Source organism: Camelina sativa, chromosome 2 (genome assembly GCF_000633955.1).
Source record: "Camelina sativa cultivar DH55 chromosome 2, Cs, whole genome shotgun sequence".
In the NCBI taxonomy this organism is placed as follows: Eukaryota; Viridiplantae; Streptophyta; class Magnoliopsida; order Brassicales; family Brassicaceae; genus Camelina; species Camelina sativa.
Genome location: NC_025686.1, coordinates 24,858,448 through 24,877,785, shown reverse-complemented (window position 1 = coordinate 24,877,785; position 19,338 = coordinate 24,858,448). Strand labels below are relative to the sequence as shown.

Genomic DNA, 19,338 nt, shown 5'->3' with positions numbered 1-19,338 from the left:
TTCAGGTTAAGAGGAAGCATCAAGGTTTCGTGGTGTAGTTGGTTATCACGTCAGTCTAACACACTGAAGGTCTCCGGTTCGAACCCGGGCGAAGCCATTTTTTTTTTTTCTTTTTTTTTTTTTATATCTGAATTCCCTATACAATTTTAATTGTTTTAAGAATCAAAAGTTTACAGCCATAAAGGCAATTCAATACTTTTTGTAACGAGATTAAATATTGTCATTGTTGTTAAGAACCACTTGTAAACCTTTTTATCCGAGGGTCGATAATGGTTTTTGCCTGAAGACAAAGAGAATAGTCCATACATTTAAAGGTGCAAATAGATTTATGAGATATAAATCATGTCAGGGAAGTCCTAATCAAATTGTCAGACAGAACCAGTAAAGATTCTATTGCCAGAAGCAACAAATTTGAGAAGTATGAAATTAAATAAATTAAAACATAATCAATATATAATACCAATAGTGTTATGTGTTTATAAAAAATATGTAAAAAATATGTAAAAAATCAATATATAATACATAATCACCAAAAGTTATGTGTTTATAAAAAATTTATGAAATGTTGCGATTGTTCATTGTAATGGATTTTTTTTTCTTTAAATTGCAATTGTTCATTGTAGAGTTATGTTTATTCGAATATTTGTATCTTATATACATATATATATATATATATATTTGTCTGTTTGAACTGTTTTTATTTTTTTGTTATGACACAAAATAAAATAAAATTTCAATCTCAACAGTTTTTACAGCTTTCTAAATTATCATCTAGCATTCATTCTTTTAAAAGTAAAGAGATTCCTCCAATTCTTGATTTAACTAAAGATTTTTGGAATGATGAATCTAATTTCCAACTTTTAGTTAATTTTAAGTATAATAATTTAATGAAAATACCTAGAGTTTTTTTTCCAATAGTTAGATGAATTATATAGTGAGCTTTTGGATTTGACTTTTGAATATGGTAATAAAAATGACTTGTGAAGATGTTTGGATTGGTACTTTGATTACTTTGTTGTAATCTATCTATCTAGTATAGTATGACCGTGTATTCGTGTTCCTTTTTTTAATATATTATAATTTTAAACTTTGCAACAAATTATAATTTTAACATATTATAATTTGCAACAAACTCGTTTTGGACATATTATAACTTTCACTTTGCAACAAATTAAACTCTGTTTAAAAGTTACTGTAGAAAAAAATCATAAAAGGCCTAAATGACCTAAATGGGCACTTGTAAAAACAACAAAAATAAATGGGCATGGTTCTAAATGGGTAGCATATAAAAAGGTCTAAAAAGGTATATTACTAAATGAGCAGGGTAGACCCATCTAGACATCACTAAGCAGTTTATATGAGTTGCATCTATCAGAATTTGGGTCTGCATTAACATTACTACAAAGTCTTGATTTAAAAAGATATCCTCAAGCTATATGGCTATCTTGTATATTTTTCATTTGTGTTGGACGCTTTAATTGTAGTAAACGTGAAATGAATCGTTTTAAATGGTATTCTTTTCGAGATAAAATTTTACTGTTAGAATAAAAGCAATGATTTTGATTCGTCACTTCAATATAAAAAGAGGACATTTTAGTTAAATAATATTTTCATATTTATTTTTAAAAAATCATACAGTTGTGTCTGTTTATTGTAGAATTTTGTCTTTTACCATAAAATGTCTATATAATATATTTATTTTGAATAAATCATATGGTTAGTTTGTTTATTATAAAGTTGTGTCTTCTTAGATCACTAACACAAATTTTTCGTTTCATATTGAATCTAAATAATTTGAATTTTAATATTCAATATCCAACAAACCAAACCATTTATATTGGTTTGGTTTTTTTGGATTACGGTTTTTTTGCCCACCTCTGTCCACCAGAATACAATACATAGTATTCAAAATTCTTGCCACTTGGTTCTCTGAGAAGGCCAACTTGTGGGTCTCCGGATTCATATCGTTCTTTGAGGATTTGTTGTGAAGTTTTCTTTTTTCTCCTACGCCTTGGGGTGTCATCATCATCTGAGCTATTCATCTGACAATGTTGGCATTCGCAAACATCAAAGAATTGGTGGCCTGTTTCATCTTGGAATGAGTAGATGGCCTTTCCTAGCGAATCAAAAGATGAGATTGGAACACCAGATAAACGTGAATTGATCTCCAAGATTTGAGCGTCTTCAAAAGGAGTAATTGTGTTGATTTCTGTGCAGAAAGCCGTCGGTCTTGACTTTTCTTCATGTTGCTCAAAAGCAATCTCTAGAGATCCAAATTTTCTTCTATGGATAGAAGAGTCTACCGATTGTATTGGAGTGCTCCTGTCATGGAGTTTTTCGTAATTAGTAACCCATGATTCTGGAAGTAACTTGACAAGCTCATCTCTAGGAATCTGTCTAGGAATATGGATGCACGATGGGCTGTGTTGTGACTCTAATTGTATGAGTAGCGCATCTTCAGTGTCTCTGGGGAGATTTAAGTCCATTGCATGATTTTGGACTCTATATGCCATTTGATGGTGGAGTGTTGCTGCATACATGTTTCCAGTCTGTGGGGTGCCTATGATTTGCAGTTGGATTTGCATGTTCTGATATATATGTGGGTCTTCTAATGCTATGTTGAAATTAGGGAAGAGGGTGACGAAAACAATGCCAGCGTTTAATGTTGTCTGGATAGTTGCAATGCAAGCGTGCTGATATTCCCTGTATCTTGTGTCAAGGAGAGCTACTCGTGCTGCAACTGGTAAGCCTTTTCTGCCATGAAATGTTAGCGCCAAGCGTATTGCTCCATAGTGAAGATGGGTATATCCTTGAGTTCGCCAATGATGTATCATGCCTTCATTGAGTCTGAGGGGAATCATCTGTTCTGTTTCTGTCGCCGGGATGAGATGTTGTTCTAACGGAGATGCTAGAACGAGCTCCTTTACCTTATGCTTGTTTGGGACGAACACTTGACGAATGGCTTTTGGAAAAGTGGAATTTGGTTTGGTGAAAGCTTTGTAAGGATTAAGTAACGCGAGTTGGGTAATAGGAACTTTACTATCATCACTCACATACTCTACTTCATATAAGTAATCAACTTTTTTAGAATTTGATCGTTGAAAAGAGAGAGTTTTAGACAAAGAAGATGAACTTTCCATAATATACAATAGAACCAGAAACCAAGACAGAATACTATAACTCTCTTCTAACCTTTGAAGTAATAACAATCCATAAGTTGTCTCCTTGTTTTTTTTTATGTACTACTAATATAGAGAGAAAAAATCAAGAGGTGCTTAGCTATGTCATGGCATCTTGGAATGATTATGTAAGGATATAAGAAAGATCTTTATACAAAGGGATGAGCTTTATTATTTAAACACTCAAAGGATTACAAGTACTCTTAAGACTTTCACTCAGATTCACTTGCTCAAGCTTGAATGAAACTCTTCACCAAGCCTCGCTATTTATAGTACAAGTCTTAGAGAATATTACATAGAATATTCCTTAAGATATTATATAGAATATGCATCAAATCTATAGTACATTTTGGACATTAATTAATTAGTTGTTGTATTTATCTTGATTTATGACTTATTACAGAAATATATATAAGAATTTTGAAAATAATTTAAAGAACCAAGATAAAACATAATTTGTAATAAGAAAAAAAATACAAATATATAAGAATTAGATGTTAGATAATCATAATTATTTTTTTGAAAAACAAAAAACAAGAATGAAAAGTGAAGTAATGTTAAATGAAAAATGAAAATGTATTTTCTACCATAACATCTAATAGTTGTTAGGTAATTACCTTGTAATTAGAAATTTCAAATGTTATCTCTCCAAATATTACCAAATCATTCAAACTGATTTAAATAGTATTAGTTGAAAATGGCATATTCAATAAATGATACAAGTAGTTCATATTTAAATGTATTATTTATAATGCTTCACTTTCCAATACATGTAATTCATATTTTGTATTTCATCTTCAATTGTGCTATCTAAGTTTTTTCTCAAAATATATTTTTATCAAATCTATAGTACATTTTGGACATTAATTAATTAGTTGTTGTATTTACCTTGATTATTGACCTATTACAGAAATATATATAAGAAATTTGAAAAGAAGGTAAAGAACCAAGATAAAACAGAATTTGTAATAAGAAAAAAACAAATATATAAGAATTAATTGTTAGATAATCATAGTTATTTTTTTAGGAAAACACAAAACAAAAATGAAAAGTGAAGTAATGTTAAATGAAAAATGAAAATGTATTTTCTACCATAACATCTAATAGTTGTTAGGTAATTACCTTGTAACCAGAACTTTTAAATGTTATCTCTCCAAATATTACCAAATCATTCAAATTGATTTAAACAGTATTAGTTGGAAATGGCATATTCAATAAATGATACAATTAGTTTATATTTAAATGTATTATTTAAAATGCTTCACTTTCCAATACATGTAATTCATATTTTTTATTTCATCCTCAATTGTGCTAACTAAGTTTTTTCTCAAATTATATTTTGATCAAATCTATAGTACATTTTGGACATTAATTAATTATTTGTTGTATTTACCTTGATTTATGACCTATTAGAGAAATATATATAAGAATTTTGAAAAGAAGGTATATAACCAAGATAAAACAGAATTTGTAATAAGAAATAAAAAAACAAATATATAAGAATTAGATATTCTACCATAACATAAGAATTAGATATAAGAATGGAAAGTGAAGTAATGTTAAATGAAAAATGAATATGTATATTTTACCATAACATCTAATAGTTGTTACGTAATTACCTTGTAATTAAAACTTTCAAATGTTATCTCTAAATATTACCAAATCATTCAAACTGATTCAAATGGTATTAGTAGAAAATGGTATATTCGGTAAATGATACAAGTAGTTCATATTTAAACGTATTATTTAAAATGATTCACTTTCCAATACATGTAATTCATATTTTGTATTTCATCTTCAGTTGTGGTAACTAAGTTTTTCTTCGGAATATATTTTTATCAAATCTATAATAATAGTTTTAGATATTAATTAATTAGTTGTTGTATTTACCTTGATTTATGACCTATTACAGCAATATATATAAGAATTTTGAAAAGAAGATAAAATAACCAATATAAAACAAAAAGTGTAATAAGAAAAAAAATATATATATAAGAATTAGATGTTAGATAATCATAGTTATTTTTTAGGAAAACACAAAACGAGAATGAAAAATGATGTAATTGTCAACAATAACAAAAGAGATCATAGATATTATGCAATCACACATATATACATTCTTTCTTAAATATGATCTAATTAAGTCAAAGAGAATTTATTCACATGAGTACTCCTCTAGTGTTTCCTTCCAAAGTAGCCGTACCAACACAATTTAAAAATACGAAATGTTACATCGTCCAAAAACATATAACATTAAAGATCGTGGTAACTAATCAACGATTTACATTGCAGACAAAGAAACGTAAGATATTCATAAGACATACACGGAAACTCCAAAAAAAAGCTTCCTTTTTGTTGCTTTTCAGTTCTCGTAGAGACATAAAATAACTTCATTGGTATATGAGAACGTAATCATAGTTGAGTGGTTCTTCTATCAAAGTTGTATTCAAACACAGAGTGATGATCCAGAATCGAAGATCTTCTTGCCTCTTTTATTCACCTATGGCATCTTGATTAGGTATGGCTTATCACATAGTCAATGTTTTACTTCTTTAGTGGTGGTTTTTGGTAGTTTTCCTTAGTCGTATCACTTGTGTCTCTTTTATTATATATAGTCGGCATCACTTGTGATTGGGATGGTGGTTTCTCTTTCTACATGAAGTCCCTTATCTTCTTCAGTCTAGGAATTTGACTGATGCAATTGAAGAGTGGGCTTAACTGCTTTGTATTTTGCTTGATGCCTAGAAAACTTGAAAAAATTTGCTTCTATATAGATCCTATAGAGTGATAATTCATTAACTTAATAAGGATGGCTTAAATAATCTTACAGGAATCAAACAACAAAGGAAGCAAAGCTAAAAACAGGAAACAGATTTTACTATATGAACTGACTCAACTCACGACTCCTCTAACTCTAAGACTCAGACTCAGACTCAACGACATGTTCAACCAAAGAGACATTTACGACCAATTCAAACTCCAACAAAAATCACTCTCGATTACATTTTAGTTTTTGGAACAAAATAGGAATGAATGCGTATGACACAAGAAAACCATATATGATAGAACGAGCACACCACTCATCAAACGTTAGTTCAAATCTCTTGACCCAAAAAAATCGATAAACATGAACGGGAACATATATACCCATTGTCTTCATTACAATCCTTTATGATAACGGAAACCTTGCATCGGGAGTGACATTGGATGCAAATTGGCCGAGTGTTATGATTGTTAGGAAACACCTCAAACTCTCTTTCTTTTTCCCCAAAAAGGAAGTTTTGTCTTGGCATGAGACGTGAGAAATCTCCTAATACACACTGAGCATGCAAGTCGACTCCACAATCAGAACATGTGTAGAACCATATACTTGGATCTAATTCCCTCTCAAAAATGTCGCACCAACATTTAGTATCGCTCGTCTCTTCCTCTTTCTCGTCACAACATAAAGTGAGAGGGTGCCCATCGTTCCTATGCCATATCTTTTTTGGCAACTTGGCACAACATAAACACAAATCAAACTCACATTCTTCACAACTAAGCACAAAATCATCCACATCGTTTCCACATCCATCGCAATAGTGATCCTCAACTTTATCAAAATACAAGGGATGTATATGGCCATCATGAACGAGGGGCTCGTTAAGGGAACCACAATGTACATCTACATCCCACGAGTTTTGGGAAACGTACATGAAACCATAAGATAATATTCCACACAGCTTGCAGTCTGCAAGTCGGCTACCACACCTTTCATTAATATATACGGTCTCGTGCCAAAGACAAGCCTTTTCTTTCATAGGAAGATTAGCACACTTTTGATGGAGAATGTAAGGACACTTTTCACAACAGTAAATTGAGTCAAACCCAACTGGATGAATACATGCCTCACATATGCGCTCATCATGAACGATAAGGTCCTTGTGGAGCTTTAACTTATGTCTTTTATGACTAAAATGACGTATCAAGTATTTACCCACCACCCTAAATGGTGCGGTACGTTCTGTGATCTCAGGTGTCCCTTCCAACTCGACACCATCCCATACGTCAGTTCTCACCGCACATGTAGAATGAACAGCGTAGTTAGGGCAAACAGAGCAAGCATAAGCCCCCTTGTACTGACTTATATTTTTGTGACAAACTCCGCATTCCGAATACCCTACGCCTAGATGATGCTTGAAGTGGATGCGATGATCATGACGATTGATATTGATGACACGTGGTATGTCGATACATACTCTCTCGGTGATAAAATCACACTGAAGACATGTGTACAAACCAAAATCACTTTTGTCCCCACAAACGTCACATAAACAAGTGGTTCTCCTAAGAAACAGAGTAAGTGGATGTTTGTGGGTTCTGATGTGCTCAACCATAAGGGGTGGTGGGTTTTTGGTACAACCAAAACATGATGTGAAGTTGCAGACAGAACAATGATAAAGCACATTTTCTGGTGTTTCTTCACATAAACGACACTTTGTCTCGGCATCATCCGAAAGTGATGCAGACGCGATTAACTTGAGAGGATGAATAGAGTGACAAGGATGATGTACCTCTTTTGAGAGTTGGACGCAGTACACGTGGAAGTACACATCATCGCATTCAAGACATGAATAGGATGGTCCTTCAATAGACTCCATGCATAATTCACAAGAGACTTTGATCTCCTCTCGTATCTTCAAGAAGACAAGTGGATGGTCATGGCACGGCGGATGTTCGATAGCAGGCGGTGATGGTTTCATCCCACAAGACAAATCCACTTTGAATTGATCACATGTGGGACAACTATAAGAGGGAGACAATAGCTTTTTTCCGCACAAAACACATGGACCATCTCCTCCAGAGTCGTGGGTGAGCAGGAGTGAATGGGGGTGGAAACTATGGTTGATCTCCTTTGGAGCCTCGGCGCATTCCTTATGGAACCAAACATAACAATAAGGTTCATTGCAAAAGTAACCACTGTACATCATCTCATTTACATGGCAGCCATCACATTCACCGGTAATAGATCGAGCTGAAGGAAAAAGAGGATGCTCATGAATGGGTAGCTTTACTGACGGTTTGTCCATTTCTTTTTGGATCGATATGTGGTGATAGCTAATAAGCGATTATGCTCTCATATAATGAGGTTTTGTCCACACAAAACACATGGACCAACTCCCAAGTCGTTGGAGAACAGGATCGAGTGCTGGGGGTGGGAAAGAAGGTTGATCTCCAATGGGACCTCGGCATACTCTCCTTACTGAATCACCTCATCTTCAGTCTAGTTGACTGATGCAATTGAAACTTGAAAACTTCTGTTACGACCTATTTTTCTAGGAATTGGGAGATTATTCCGATTGTATGCAAATATTGAAAGTTTCAAGTAATAATTACTGCACTTGCATGAGAAATGTTTTTATTTGCGAGAACTATATTGATAAAACCAATTTCATAAGTGAACACACATTCAATGGGGAGTAAAACCGATTTATTTTTTTAATCCTTTCCAAGGGATCGATCTGATCTCAGGATACAAAATCAGTTATGGCAATGGAAATGCTGATATGTTGATGTCAATAACACTGCAACTTACATTACAGAGAATTGACAATCAACAGAGATCGTAACATGAAACAGAGAGAGAGAGAACTTCAGATATCTACTCCACTTCACATCACACACTATTTGTACAAAACCAAAGGCCAAAATTAAGAACAAATCATGCATCATTCATATTCATATATCAAACCCAAATCAAGGATCAAGACTTGAGTAAAACATACACTGTAATCATAGCTCACAACATGTAAAAGTCCATTCAAAAACGAACCAAAAATAGAGACGAGACTACTCTTACCAGTCTAAGATAAACAATTCTCAATACCACGATTACATAACATCATATTCACTAACCAACAGTTGAAAGATACATATACATGTTATGATCAAGTGGTGAACTTATAATCGTGGTTACTAGATCAAAGGCATAAACTCTCGATACGATAGGGTTGGGACTCAAAATTAGCAAATATAGTTTCCAAAACATATCAATAGCATCAGTACATACAAAATGTGAAATTGCAAACGAAACCGACACTTCAAAAACGATAAACGCACAATCTAATTCTAATTCAAATCTTCCAAATTCCATTAAACCCTAAACCAGTAACATCCATATCATAAAGAGAAAGAGACCCCCTAAACTCAATTACTCAAGAGCTGGTGAATTTGGTAACCGCCTTAGTTCCCTCAGAAACAGCATGCTTAGCCAACTCTCCAGGAAGCACCAATCTCACAGCAGTCTGAATCTCCCGAGAAGTAATAGTAGGCTTCTTGTTATACCTCGCAAGCTTCGACGACTCTTGAGCTAGCTTCTCAAAGATATCGTTGATGAAACTGTTCATGATCCCCATCGCTTTGCTTGAGATTCCGATATCTGGATGAACCTGCTTGAGCACCTTGAAGATGTAGATCTTGTAAGTCTCCACACTCTTCTTCTTCATCTTTTTCTTCTTGTCGCCTCCAGCACCAGCTTCCTTCGGCAGCTTTTTCCCGGCCTTTGGTTTCTTCTCCGCCGGAGATTTCTCGGCTTTCGATTTCTCCTCCACCGGTTTCTCGGAGACTGGTTTCTTCTCAGCGGGTTTCTTCTCTGCTTTCGGCGCCATTGATTCGAGTTCTCGAGGTTTCTAGGGTTAACAAATCTGAGATTGGAGTAGGTTTAATCGCTTTGTGTTTGCTTTGATTGATATACTTAGAAAAACCTTGAGAAATCGATTTTATATAGATCCTATAGAGGGATATGATTGGTTGAAATAGATTGACGCGGATCGATATCTCTACCGTTGGATCTGACTTTTAATGGAAAGATATCGACGGTTGAAAAGGAATCTTAAAAAGAAGGAAAGGTCCTACACGTGACGGTTCTTTATTGGAAATTTTTAGTGGCACGGACTGCTGACGTGTCGAGTTCGGCGCTTTTTACTTTTTTAGGCTCCTCGTGAAATTTGCCTTTCCCGCCCCCCGCCACCGTCAAAACATTTCTACATCGGCCCATGTTTTCTTAAGAGCCCAATGTGAAGCCCATTTATAATTGACCCGACCGGAGATGATCCGACACGGTCGGGTCCCCAGATATCGATTCGTTGTGACACAGACAAATGCTGGTTCTGATTTTTTACAGTGGAACCTCTTTGATGAAGCTCCCTTGCTTGATTCGATCAAGAACAAGCTCTCATTTTCGCCATAGATGCAGAAACGTAAGCTCTTTGTTCGATTCCGCTCAAGAAAACTGTAAAATCCCTGAAGATTTACAATTCGTCGATGCTGTTAAACGAATCGTGCGGGGGAAACGGAGCTGGGAGGTCGCATTGAGCAATGAGCTCGTCTCGAGTAGATTGAAGCCTGGTCATGTTGAAGAGATTCTGATCGGAACCATTGATGATCCCAAATTGGGTTTGAGGTTTTTCAATTTCCTCGGTTTGCACCGAGGATTCGACCACTCCACGGCGTCGTTTTGTATCTTGATCCATGCTCTGGTTCAAGCTAATCTCTTCTGGCCTGCTTCGTCTCTGTTGCAGACGCTTCTTCTTCGTGCCCTGAAGCCAAGTGAGGTTTTTGATGCGCTTTTTAGTTGTTATGGGAAATGTAAGCTTAGTTCAAGCTCGAGTTTTGATTTGTTGATTCAGCATTATGTACGAAGTAGGAGAGCTTTAGATGGGGTTTTAGTGTTTAAGATGATGACGAAAGTTAGTTTACTGCCTGAAGTGAGGACTTTGAGTGCTCTGTTACATGGATTGGTTAAGTTTAGGCATTTTGGTTTGGCGATGGAGTTGTTTAACGATATGATCAATGTAGGGGTTCGTCCTGATGTATATGTTTACACAGGAGTGATACGTAGCTTGTGTGAGTTAAAAGATCTCACTCGAGCTAAAGAAATGATTGCTCATATGGAGGCAACAGGGTGTGATGTGAATGTAGTTCCATATAATGTGTTGATAGATGGGCTTTGTAAGAAGCAGAAGGTTTGGGAGGCTGTTGGGATAAAGAATGATTTAGCTAGAAAAGAGCTGAAACCAGATGTTGTGACGTATTGTACATTGGTCTGTGGGTTATGTAAAGTGCAAGAATTTGAGGTCGGATTGGAGATGATGGATGAGATGTTGCGTTTGAGGTTCGTTCCTAGTGAAGCTGCGGTTTCAAGTTTGGTGGAGGGATTAAGGAAGAGGGGAAAGATTAAAGAGGCGCTTAACTTGGTTAAAAGAGTAGGAGAATCTGGTGTGTCACCTAATCTATTTGTGTATAACGCATTGATTGACTCATTGTGCAAAGGTAGAGAGTTCAATGAAGCTGAGTTGCGATTTGGTAAGATGAGGACAATTGGCTTGTGTCCGAATGATGTGACCTATTCGATTTTGATAGATATGTTTTCCAGAAGAGGGAAACTGGACACGGCATTTAGCTACCTGGGGAAAATGATTGATACTGGTTTGAAACCAACTGTGTATCCATACAATTCTTTGATCAACGGGCACTGCAAGTTCGGCGACATTAGTGCAGCGGAGAGTTTCATGGCAGAGATGAGTAATAGAAAGTTGGAGCCTACAGTGGTAACATACACATCATTGATGGGTGGATATTGCACCAAAGGGAAAATACACAAGGCTCTTAGGCTCTATCATGAGATGACAGGGAAGGGTATTGCACCGAGTATTTATACATTCACCACGCTTATATCAGGTCTTTTCCGTGCTGGGTTGATTTTTGATGCAGTAAAGCTATTTAACGAGATGGCAGAATGGAACGTTAAGCCAAACAGAGTGACTTATAATGTCATGATTGAAGGTTATTGCCAGAAAGGGGACATGGCAAAAGCCTTTGAGTTGCAGAATGAGATGATCGAGAAAGGTATTGTGCCTGATACATACACTTATAGACCGTTGATACACGGGCTATGTTTCGCAGGTCGAGCTTCTGAAGCCAAAGAGTTTGTGGATAGCCTTCACAAGGGAAACTGTGAGCTGAATGAGATATGCTACACTGCACTCTTACACGGGTTTTGTAGAGAAGGGAGATTGAAGGAGGCGTTAAGCATTTGCCAGGAGATGGTACAAAGAAGGGTGGATTTGGACATTGTGTGCTATGGTGTTCTTATAGATGGAAGTTTAAAGCAGAAAGATCGAAAGATGTTTCTTGGACTTTTAAAGGAGATGCATGATAGAGGACTCAAGCCTGATGATGTGATCTATACAAGTATGATTGATGCAAAAAGCAAAACCGGAGATTTCAAGGAAGCATTTGGTTTATGGGATTTGATGATAACGGAAGGTTGTGTACGTAATGAAGTCACTTACACTGCTGTTATCAACGGATTATGCAAAGCCGGGTTCGTAAATGAAGCCGAGATGCTTTGTTCGAAAATGCTGCCTGGAAATTTGGTTCCTAACCAAGTAACATACGGTTGTTTTCTCGACATTCTCACCAAAGGAGAAGGGGACATGCAGAAAGCTGTGGAACTCCACAATGCAATATTGAAAGGGCTTTTAGCTAACACCGCTACCTACAATATGTTGATCCGCGGGTTTTGCAGACAAGGGAGGATGGAAGAAGCTCTTGAGCTCATAACAAGGATGATAGGTGATGGAGTTTCCCCTGATTGTATAACCTACACAACAATGGTCAATGAGCTTTGTAGGAGGAACAATGTGAAGAAAGCAATTGAGTTATGGAACTCGATGAGGGAAAAAGGCATAAGGCCAGATAGAGTAGCATATAACACCTTAATACACGGTTGTTGTTTGGCAGGAGAAACGGGGAAGGCGACCGAGTTGAGGAATGAGATGTTGAGACAAGGCTTGAAACCTAACACCAAATCCAGTAGGCCAACTATTTCGAACGACTCTAGTTCAAAATCCTAATCCCTCTTTGTAATTGTATTACCTTGAAAACATTTTTTTGACATCTCAACCATTTATAGATAGGAAATAATTTTGTTAGTCTAGATTTGAGAAAGGTGTATACTTTTTGTATTTTGTATTCCCTCTGCACAAAGGGAAGCTTAAAGGAATCATCTTACACAAATCATAAGCTTTGGTATTGTTGAGACAAAGGAAGCAAACATATATAGCACAAACCTTGCGATAATTTTGAATATAGATGAAACACTGTAAGGTAACAACATAGACACAGGAAACAGACCAAACAGATAGAGAAATCGAAGGGTGAGAGGTTCTTCTTCTAACAGTCACAAGAAACTGTAAGAGAATATAGAAAACACCATTTTTCAGGAATAGTCAAATATGATAGAAATTGCTTATTCAAAGAGAGATTCTTTTTCTTTAGTTGACGCGGCTTTTCAAAACATCAAGATCCATCTCAGTTGGATCAGTTGCCTGAAGCTCAACTTGAATCCCATCAAGTTCACGCTTGAACCTGTCCTTGGAGCTCGCATAGATCATCTTACTTCTCACCTTTGCTACATCCGGACACCTTTGGCAACAAAAACAACAAACAAGGTAAAAATGGAGAAACGAGGTTACATAGTTTTTAGCAGATAAGTCTTACCATGCAATGAAGAAAATCTTGCTCTTCTGGCAGTTCTCAGCAGTGACAAAGTCAAAATCATAAATGGCGTAACGGCACTCTTCAGCTGGAAGACTTGCTGCAAAGTCCTCGTAAGTTAGGATAGGTTCACCAACTTTCTCAACAATCACTTGCTTCTGCTTCTCCTCGATCTTGTAGACAATGAAACGGTGTGTCCTTTTTGCCTTCAGCTCCAGAAACCTTAGCTTGCAGTCATCATGGACTGCCATTCCCGACGCTGCATTCGCCTGTTTTTTTTCAATAAAACAAACAAAAGCACTAAAGATTCACATATCCAGATCCCACAAAGCACTTAATTGAATCCATACAATGCTAAAGCCAAGGATCTATGATTTAGAACCTTAAATCAACACAGAAACTGGGGGTTTACTAGCTAATAGTAACAATCTATATACTTCAATTGCAACTATAGTCATCATGAGAAACGAGAAAACAAAAAAAAAAATCAATCTCAACAATCACAACAAGCTCGACGGATCATACAAACGAAGATTATCGTAGAAACGTTCAATAGTGATTAGTGACTATGAGCTCAAATGAAACTTCAAAACAGATTCTTATGATTTCGATTCCAGCTAAACGAAACACAAGCAGATAAATATCGCCGGATCACATAAACACAAAAAGCTCAAAGATCTAATCGGAGAAAACAAATCCATCACCCAGATCTAGTGAGCCAAAATCGCTATTCAAAATCCGAGACTAATAAAGCATTAAAAAATAATTCGAGAATCAAGCTTAAATACAAGGAACTGGAAACAAACACAAGAGTAAAAATAAAATTAAAATAACAAAGTGAAATAAAGAGTATTCACCATGGCTGAATCAAAACGGAGTCAGAGACAATTTCGGGTGAAGGAGACGGTGAGAAGAAGAAGAAGGAATGAATGATGTGTTTTTCAACGAATATGACTCTTTTTTCTTTTTCTTCTTCAGCGTTATTTGGAAGCTATACTCTCCCCCAATAATATAGAGAACCTCAATCTCAATCTGCTTTTTGTATATCTCTCTATTTATTTATTTTCTCCGTGTATTCTTCAATTTATTATATGAAAAATACAACTTCAGCTTCTATGGTAAGCATATTATTCTTCTTCTTCTGGTCAACATATATTAATCATCTAACTATATTAGCAATATTGTTCAAGCCATTATAAAATAGAGAGTATCACGGTATTTTCGTTTTATTGACATTTTTTTGGTTCACTCTAAAGAAATTTGTTGTATTCTGACAATTTATATCTTACTCAATTCAATAAGTTATATCCAAGTCTTCATGATTTTGACAGTTGAAAGCTTTGCGTAGAAAGAGGCATGGACAACAACTTGCCAATGGTTGGATCTCTGTTTCCAAATTATTAAAAAGTGTCAATTAAGAATTGGACTCATGTTTTGAGGTCAGTTTATCCTGTTGGACCAGGCTCGATTGCTCAAATCTTTTCCTTCTTAAAGACTTATCCTAATCCTTCAAACCTGAAATAGTCGCATTGACGAATATGTGTAATACATGTATACGAAATGAGCGTTGCATATGTGAAGACGAACATGTGCCAATAGGGATTCTTGTTTGATAAATGGTTCGAGTTTCTTCCACAATGGTAAAAGAGAGCACAAGCCAGATTCCTTAAGTTTTAAGACAAAACACTATTAAGGACCCCAAAGAAAAAAAAAAGACGTCAACGACAAAGACCAAAGACTGATAAATTGAAGCTGTTTTGGTTGGCACCGTCACAGCAAACTTCAAGAAAAAAAAGAAAAAGCATCACTGGGTAAAAGTTTTTGATTCAACCGAAATTTTTTGGGGGATTTCTCCATCAAGTGGCTCGGCTTTTGAAAGTATCAAGATCCATCTCGGTTGGATCAGTTGCCTGAAGCTCAATCTGAATTCCATCTAGCTCTCTCTTGAACCTGTCCTTAGAGCTCGCATAGATCATCTTGCTTCTCACTCTCGCTGTGTCAGGAGACCTTGGCAACAACAACAAAATATGTTTTATGAAAACAAGGGTTAAGCAACATATTAGTAATAGAGATAGTAGTTAAAGCTTAGTTACCATGCGACGAAGAAAATCCTGCTCTTAGGGACATCCTCTGCAGTGAGAAAATCAAAATCGAAAACAGCATAACGGCATTCGTCAGCTGGAAGACTTGCTGCAAGATCCTCATGGCTTTGATTAGGTTCACCGATTTTCTCAACCATCACTTGTTTCTGCTGCTCCTCAATCTTGTACACGATGAAACGGTATGTCCTTTTCGTCTTCAGTTCCATGAATTTCAACTTGCAGTCATCGTGGACTGCCATTCCTGATGCTGCATTAGCCTGTGTTACCAACCAAAAAAAAAAGAAACCAAAGAACATTAAGATACAACCCCATATTGTCTGAGACCTTCAATCCAAAACTAGCTCAGAGAAATACAAATTACACTAAGATACAGCTCTCTCTTCAAAACACACATACTAGTAGAGACTACATACATATGGTCTGAGACCTTCAATCCAAAAACTAGACAATCTCAACATGTAATGGAACACTGTACAGATCTTGGTAGTGTTTACGCAAGTTAACATCCACACAACACATATATGAAAGATGGTACAGAGCTATCAAGATATCAATTTCACAAAATCACATCAACAGAATCAAAACACACATCTAAAATGAACAATTTACACTTCCAGAGAAGCGAGAAAAATATAAAATCCAACACAAGATTGTCACTGAAACCCTAAACTCAGTTGAAATTCAAAGGAAGAAACAAAAACAAATGGAACACCCCAGATTGTTTCATGATTTTTCAAAACGCAAAACAAGCACAGTGGAATCGTAGAGTTTAATCGTCCGATTTAATATCCTAGATCAGTTCCTTCAACCATACAAAATCCAAAAAATCTCAGAGATCTAAAACCACAAATCCAGATCTAATCATATACAACTTTGGGCGAGAACTAAAAATCGAGAAAAAGAGAATTGAAAGTTCCAAGACGAAACGGAACTCGAATCGAGAAACACGCTTCAAATCAAGCAAGAGAAAACAGGGATGAAAATTCCAAGACGAAACGGAACTCGAATCGAGAAACACGCTTCAAATCAAGCAAGAGAAAACAGGGATGAAAATTCCAAGACGAAACGGAACTCGAATCGAGAAACACGCTTCAAATCAAGCAAGAGACATATACGAGAGAGAAAGGGAAAAAACAAAATAGAGCTCTCACCATGGCTGAACTGAATCAAGCTTAAAGTATCAGAGAAAATTATTGCAGAGAGACGAAGAAGGAGGAAGGAGTCTATTGTTTGTCTTTGGGGGTGGTGGTGGTGGTGGTGGTGGTGTGAGAGTAGTCTTCTCTCTTTCTTTTTTCCTCAGCTTTATGCGGACGCTTTAGTCCGAATTAACATGTGTGTGTATGTGTAAAGCGTTTTAATTATTTGCTTTATTTATTTTACATAGGTCATAAAATGCATAATATATCACATAAAAAAAAAAATCATTCATTTTAAAAAAAAAAATTAGAAATAAATCTTGATTTAATTAATTTATTATATATTCAACAACCTAAATTCATGATAATTTTTTCCAATAATGGTCACCAATCTAATGGAATATAGCACAAATGTTCCTATGTAACAATGTGTGAATTTTTGTTGTTGTTATTTTATTGTATGTTCCTATGTATATGTGGATTTTACTTTACGCCAAATATAAACTATTATATTTATTCTTTACTTTCATTCTATATATTTACTTTTTTTTTATTTCAAACCTCTGATGTATTCTATATTTCTATTACATGTTTTCCACAAAAATGAACCAAAAATAGAATTCTTATTTACTTTTACTTTATTTAAAAGAAAATACTTTATTTTATATAATTTCTTAGAAGATGATATATACGTTCAAAACTCTGATGATGATATATATACTTCTTTGTCACAGAACCAAAACTTTTTTTTTTTTTTCAGTCATCCATGCCAAGTTGCCAACCTATTATTTCACAAAAAGAAAAGGTTCACGCATTATATATAATTTATAAATACAATCTCGTTTTAAACACACATACTCTGTTTAAAATGCCTAAAGACTATAATGATACTTGTAGCTACGTAAGCAAAAAAATCTTAGGGAATGTATTCAACTTGACATTTTAAGTGATTTGTGTAAAAATTATAAAATCTTATGTTATTTAATCATGGATTTTAAAAAGTCTATTAAAATCTACTGTTATTGAACTGTTGATTTAAAAATCTATTTTAAAATCCATTGTTATTCAAAACAGTTTTATGGATTTGGATTTTAATGATTTTTAGGATTCTGAAGGATTTGAGAGGATTTGTTTAGTTAAAATTACATAAATCAAAATCTCATGGTTTTATGTGGGATTTGAAAGAATTTTACAAAAAATCATATTAACTTCTCTAAAATCTATCAAAATTCAAAATTTCCTAAATCCCATCAAATTCTCCAAAATCATGGTTTGAATACACCCCCTTAAGAGAACGGATAAAAATCTATATATTTGACCAGCCATTAAGAATAGTTCAACATTTTATTAATTCGTAGTTAAGAAACTAAAGGAAAGAATATAGAATGAAAGGTCGAAGAGGCATATGATAGCTCTCTCTCTCATCAGGTTGGCTCCACTTTTAGGCTCTCAACTATCATCACAACCGGTGATGGAGGCCAGCTTAGTCGAGCTGGAATATTCCTTTCATAATATGCCACGTCGAATATATGCAATGATGCTTACGCGCGCTAGACACATTTTTGTCTTTGTTGATTCTTTGATATCATTATCAACTATTTTAGCAAATGTTTTTCAAACCTATATACAATACTACAAAGTACAAACAAAGCATATGTTTTCAAAACTAGACGACAAAGCAAGAAAGCATACCACGTTAATGTTTTCGATAACACCATATGATTAGGAGAGAAACAACATGCATGTCTCTACACAAATTCGATGTATTTTCAAAGATATCCAAAGTTTGTTGGTGATTTTGACCGTTTACTATCGAAACTGACTCTTTGAGAAAGTGTAAAACAGTTGTTAGAGTACTCGATAGTGTATGCAAAAACATTTATTTTGGATGTATCTTAGTTGTTTTGCTCGTAGATTTGCCTATTTATCTACTGTAAGCGTATTGAACCATTGATCCCAAGCCTACTACTTCCTTTGAGCTTTTAGATGCTTGATAACACCAGATTCCGTAACTCTTTGGATTCTGATTTTTCGAACAACAACAAATCTCATGTTTAAAAAGATCTAGAGATTTCTTAAACTATGACATTACGTTAGCATTATAGTTATAGCCTTATAGGCCCTCATGCCGGTACTAAATAAAGGCTTAGATTTCAACAAAATGACTTTCTTCATTATGGAGTATATACTCTTCCAAGTTCCAACATTAATTAGCACTTCACATTATTTCGACAACGCTAGATCTTCCAATTTATCTTTTATAAATCTACTCTGAGTTGGAGTTCGTTTTTTTCTTCCATTATATCATATCTCACTAGCTAACATTCAAACATGTATAATTGATCTAACAATAAAATAAGATTTGATTTGAGACTCTTAAGA

At 35.0% G+C, this 19,338-nt stretch overlaps 4 protein-coding genes, 1 non-coding gene and 1 pseudogene across 5 annotated transcripts; 2 read left to right on the top strand and 4 right to left on the bottom strand.

The window, feature by feature from the left end:
- On the top strand, positions 24-97 carry TRNAV-AAC. Its single transcript has one exon. It is a non-coding gene; the product is annotated as a tRNA-Val (tRNA).
- On the bottom strand, positions 6,275-8,339 carry LOC104737303 (annotated as a pseudogene).
- Positions 9,115-9,926, bottom strand: LOC104737294 (histone H2B.11-like). Its single transcript, XM_010457437.2, has one exon. It carries the CDS (start codon positions 9,824-9,826, stop codon positions 9,374-9,376), a length of 453 nt encoding a protein of 150 aa, XP_010455739.1. The 5' UTR covers positions 9,827-9,926; the 3' UTR covers positions 9,115-9,373.
- On the top strand, positions 10,294-13,184 carry LOC104737285 (putative pentatricopeptide repeat-containing protein At5g59900). Its single transcript, XM_010457425.1, has one exon. The coding sequence runs from the start codon at positions 10,319-10,321 to the stop codon at positions 13,073-13,075; it is 2,757 nt and encodes a 918-aa protein (XP_010455727.1). The 5' UTR covers positions 10,294-10,318; the 3' UTR covers positions 13,076-13,184.
- LOC104737275 (actin-depolymerizing factor 4) lies at positions 13,282-14,752 on the bottom strand. The gene is made up of 3 exons (XM_010457413.2): positions 14,576-14,752; positions 13,722-13,987; positions 13,282-13,646 (listed from the first exon to the last, which is right to left on the bottom strand). Exons 1-3 carry the CDS (start codon positions 14,576-14,578, stop codon positions 13,496-13,498), a joined length of 420 nt encoding a protein of 139 aa, XP_010455715.1. The 5' UTR covers positions 14,579-14,752; the 3' UTR covers positions 13,282-13,495.
- LOC104737265 (actin-depolymerizing factor 3) lies at positions 15,295-17,151 on the bottom strand. Its single transcript, XM_010457402.2, has 3 exons — positions 16,972-17,151; positions 15,812-16,077; positions 15,295-15,725 (listed from the first exon to the last, which is right to left on the bottom strand). Exons 1-3 carry the CDS (start codon positions 16,972-16,974, stop codon positions 15,575-15,577), a joined length of 420 nt encoding a protein of 139 aa, XP_010455704.1. The 5' UTR covers positions 16,975-17,151; the 3' UTR covers positions 15,295-15,574.

Coding starts and splice junctions, on each gene's coding strand:
- LOC104737265 (XM_010457402.2), bottom strand. Junction 15,726..15,811: donor AGGATTTTCTTCGTCGCATG/GTAACTAAGCTT, acceptor GTTGTTGCCAAG/GTCTCCTGACACAGCGAGAG.
- LOC104737275 (XM_010457413.2), bottom strand. Junction 13,647..13,721: donor AAGATTTTCTTCATTGCATG/GTAAGACTTATC, acceptor TTGTTGCCAAAG/GTGTCCGGATGTAGCAAAGG.
- LOC104737285 (XM_010457425.1), top strand. CDS start 10,319: ATGCTGGTTCTGATTTTTTACAGTGGAACCTCTTTGATGAAGCTCCCT.
- LOC104737294 (XM_010457437.2), bottom strand. CDS start 9,826: ATGGCGCCGAAAGCAGAGAAGAAACCCGCTGAGAAGAAACCAGTCTCC.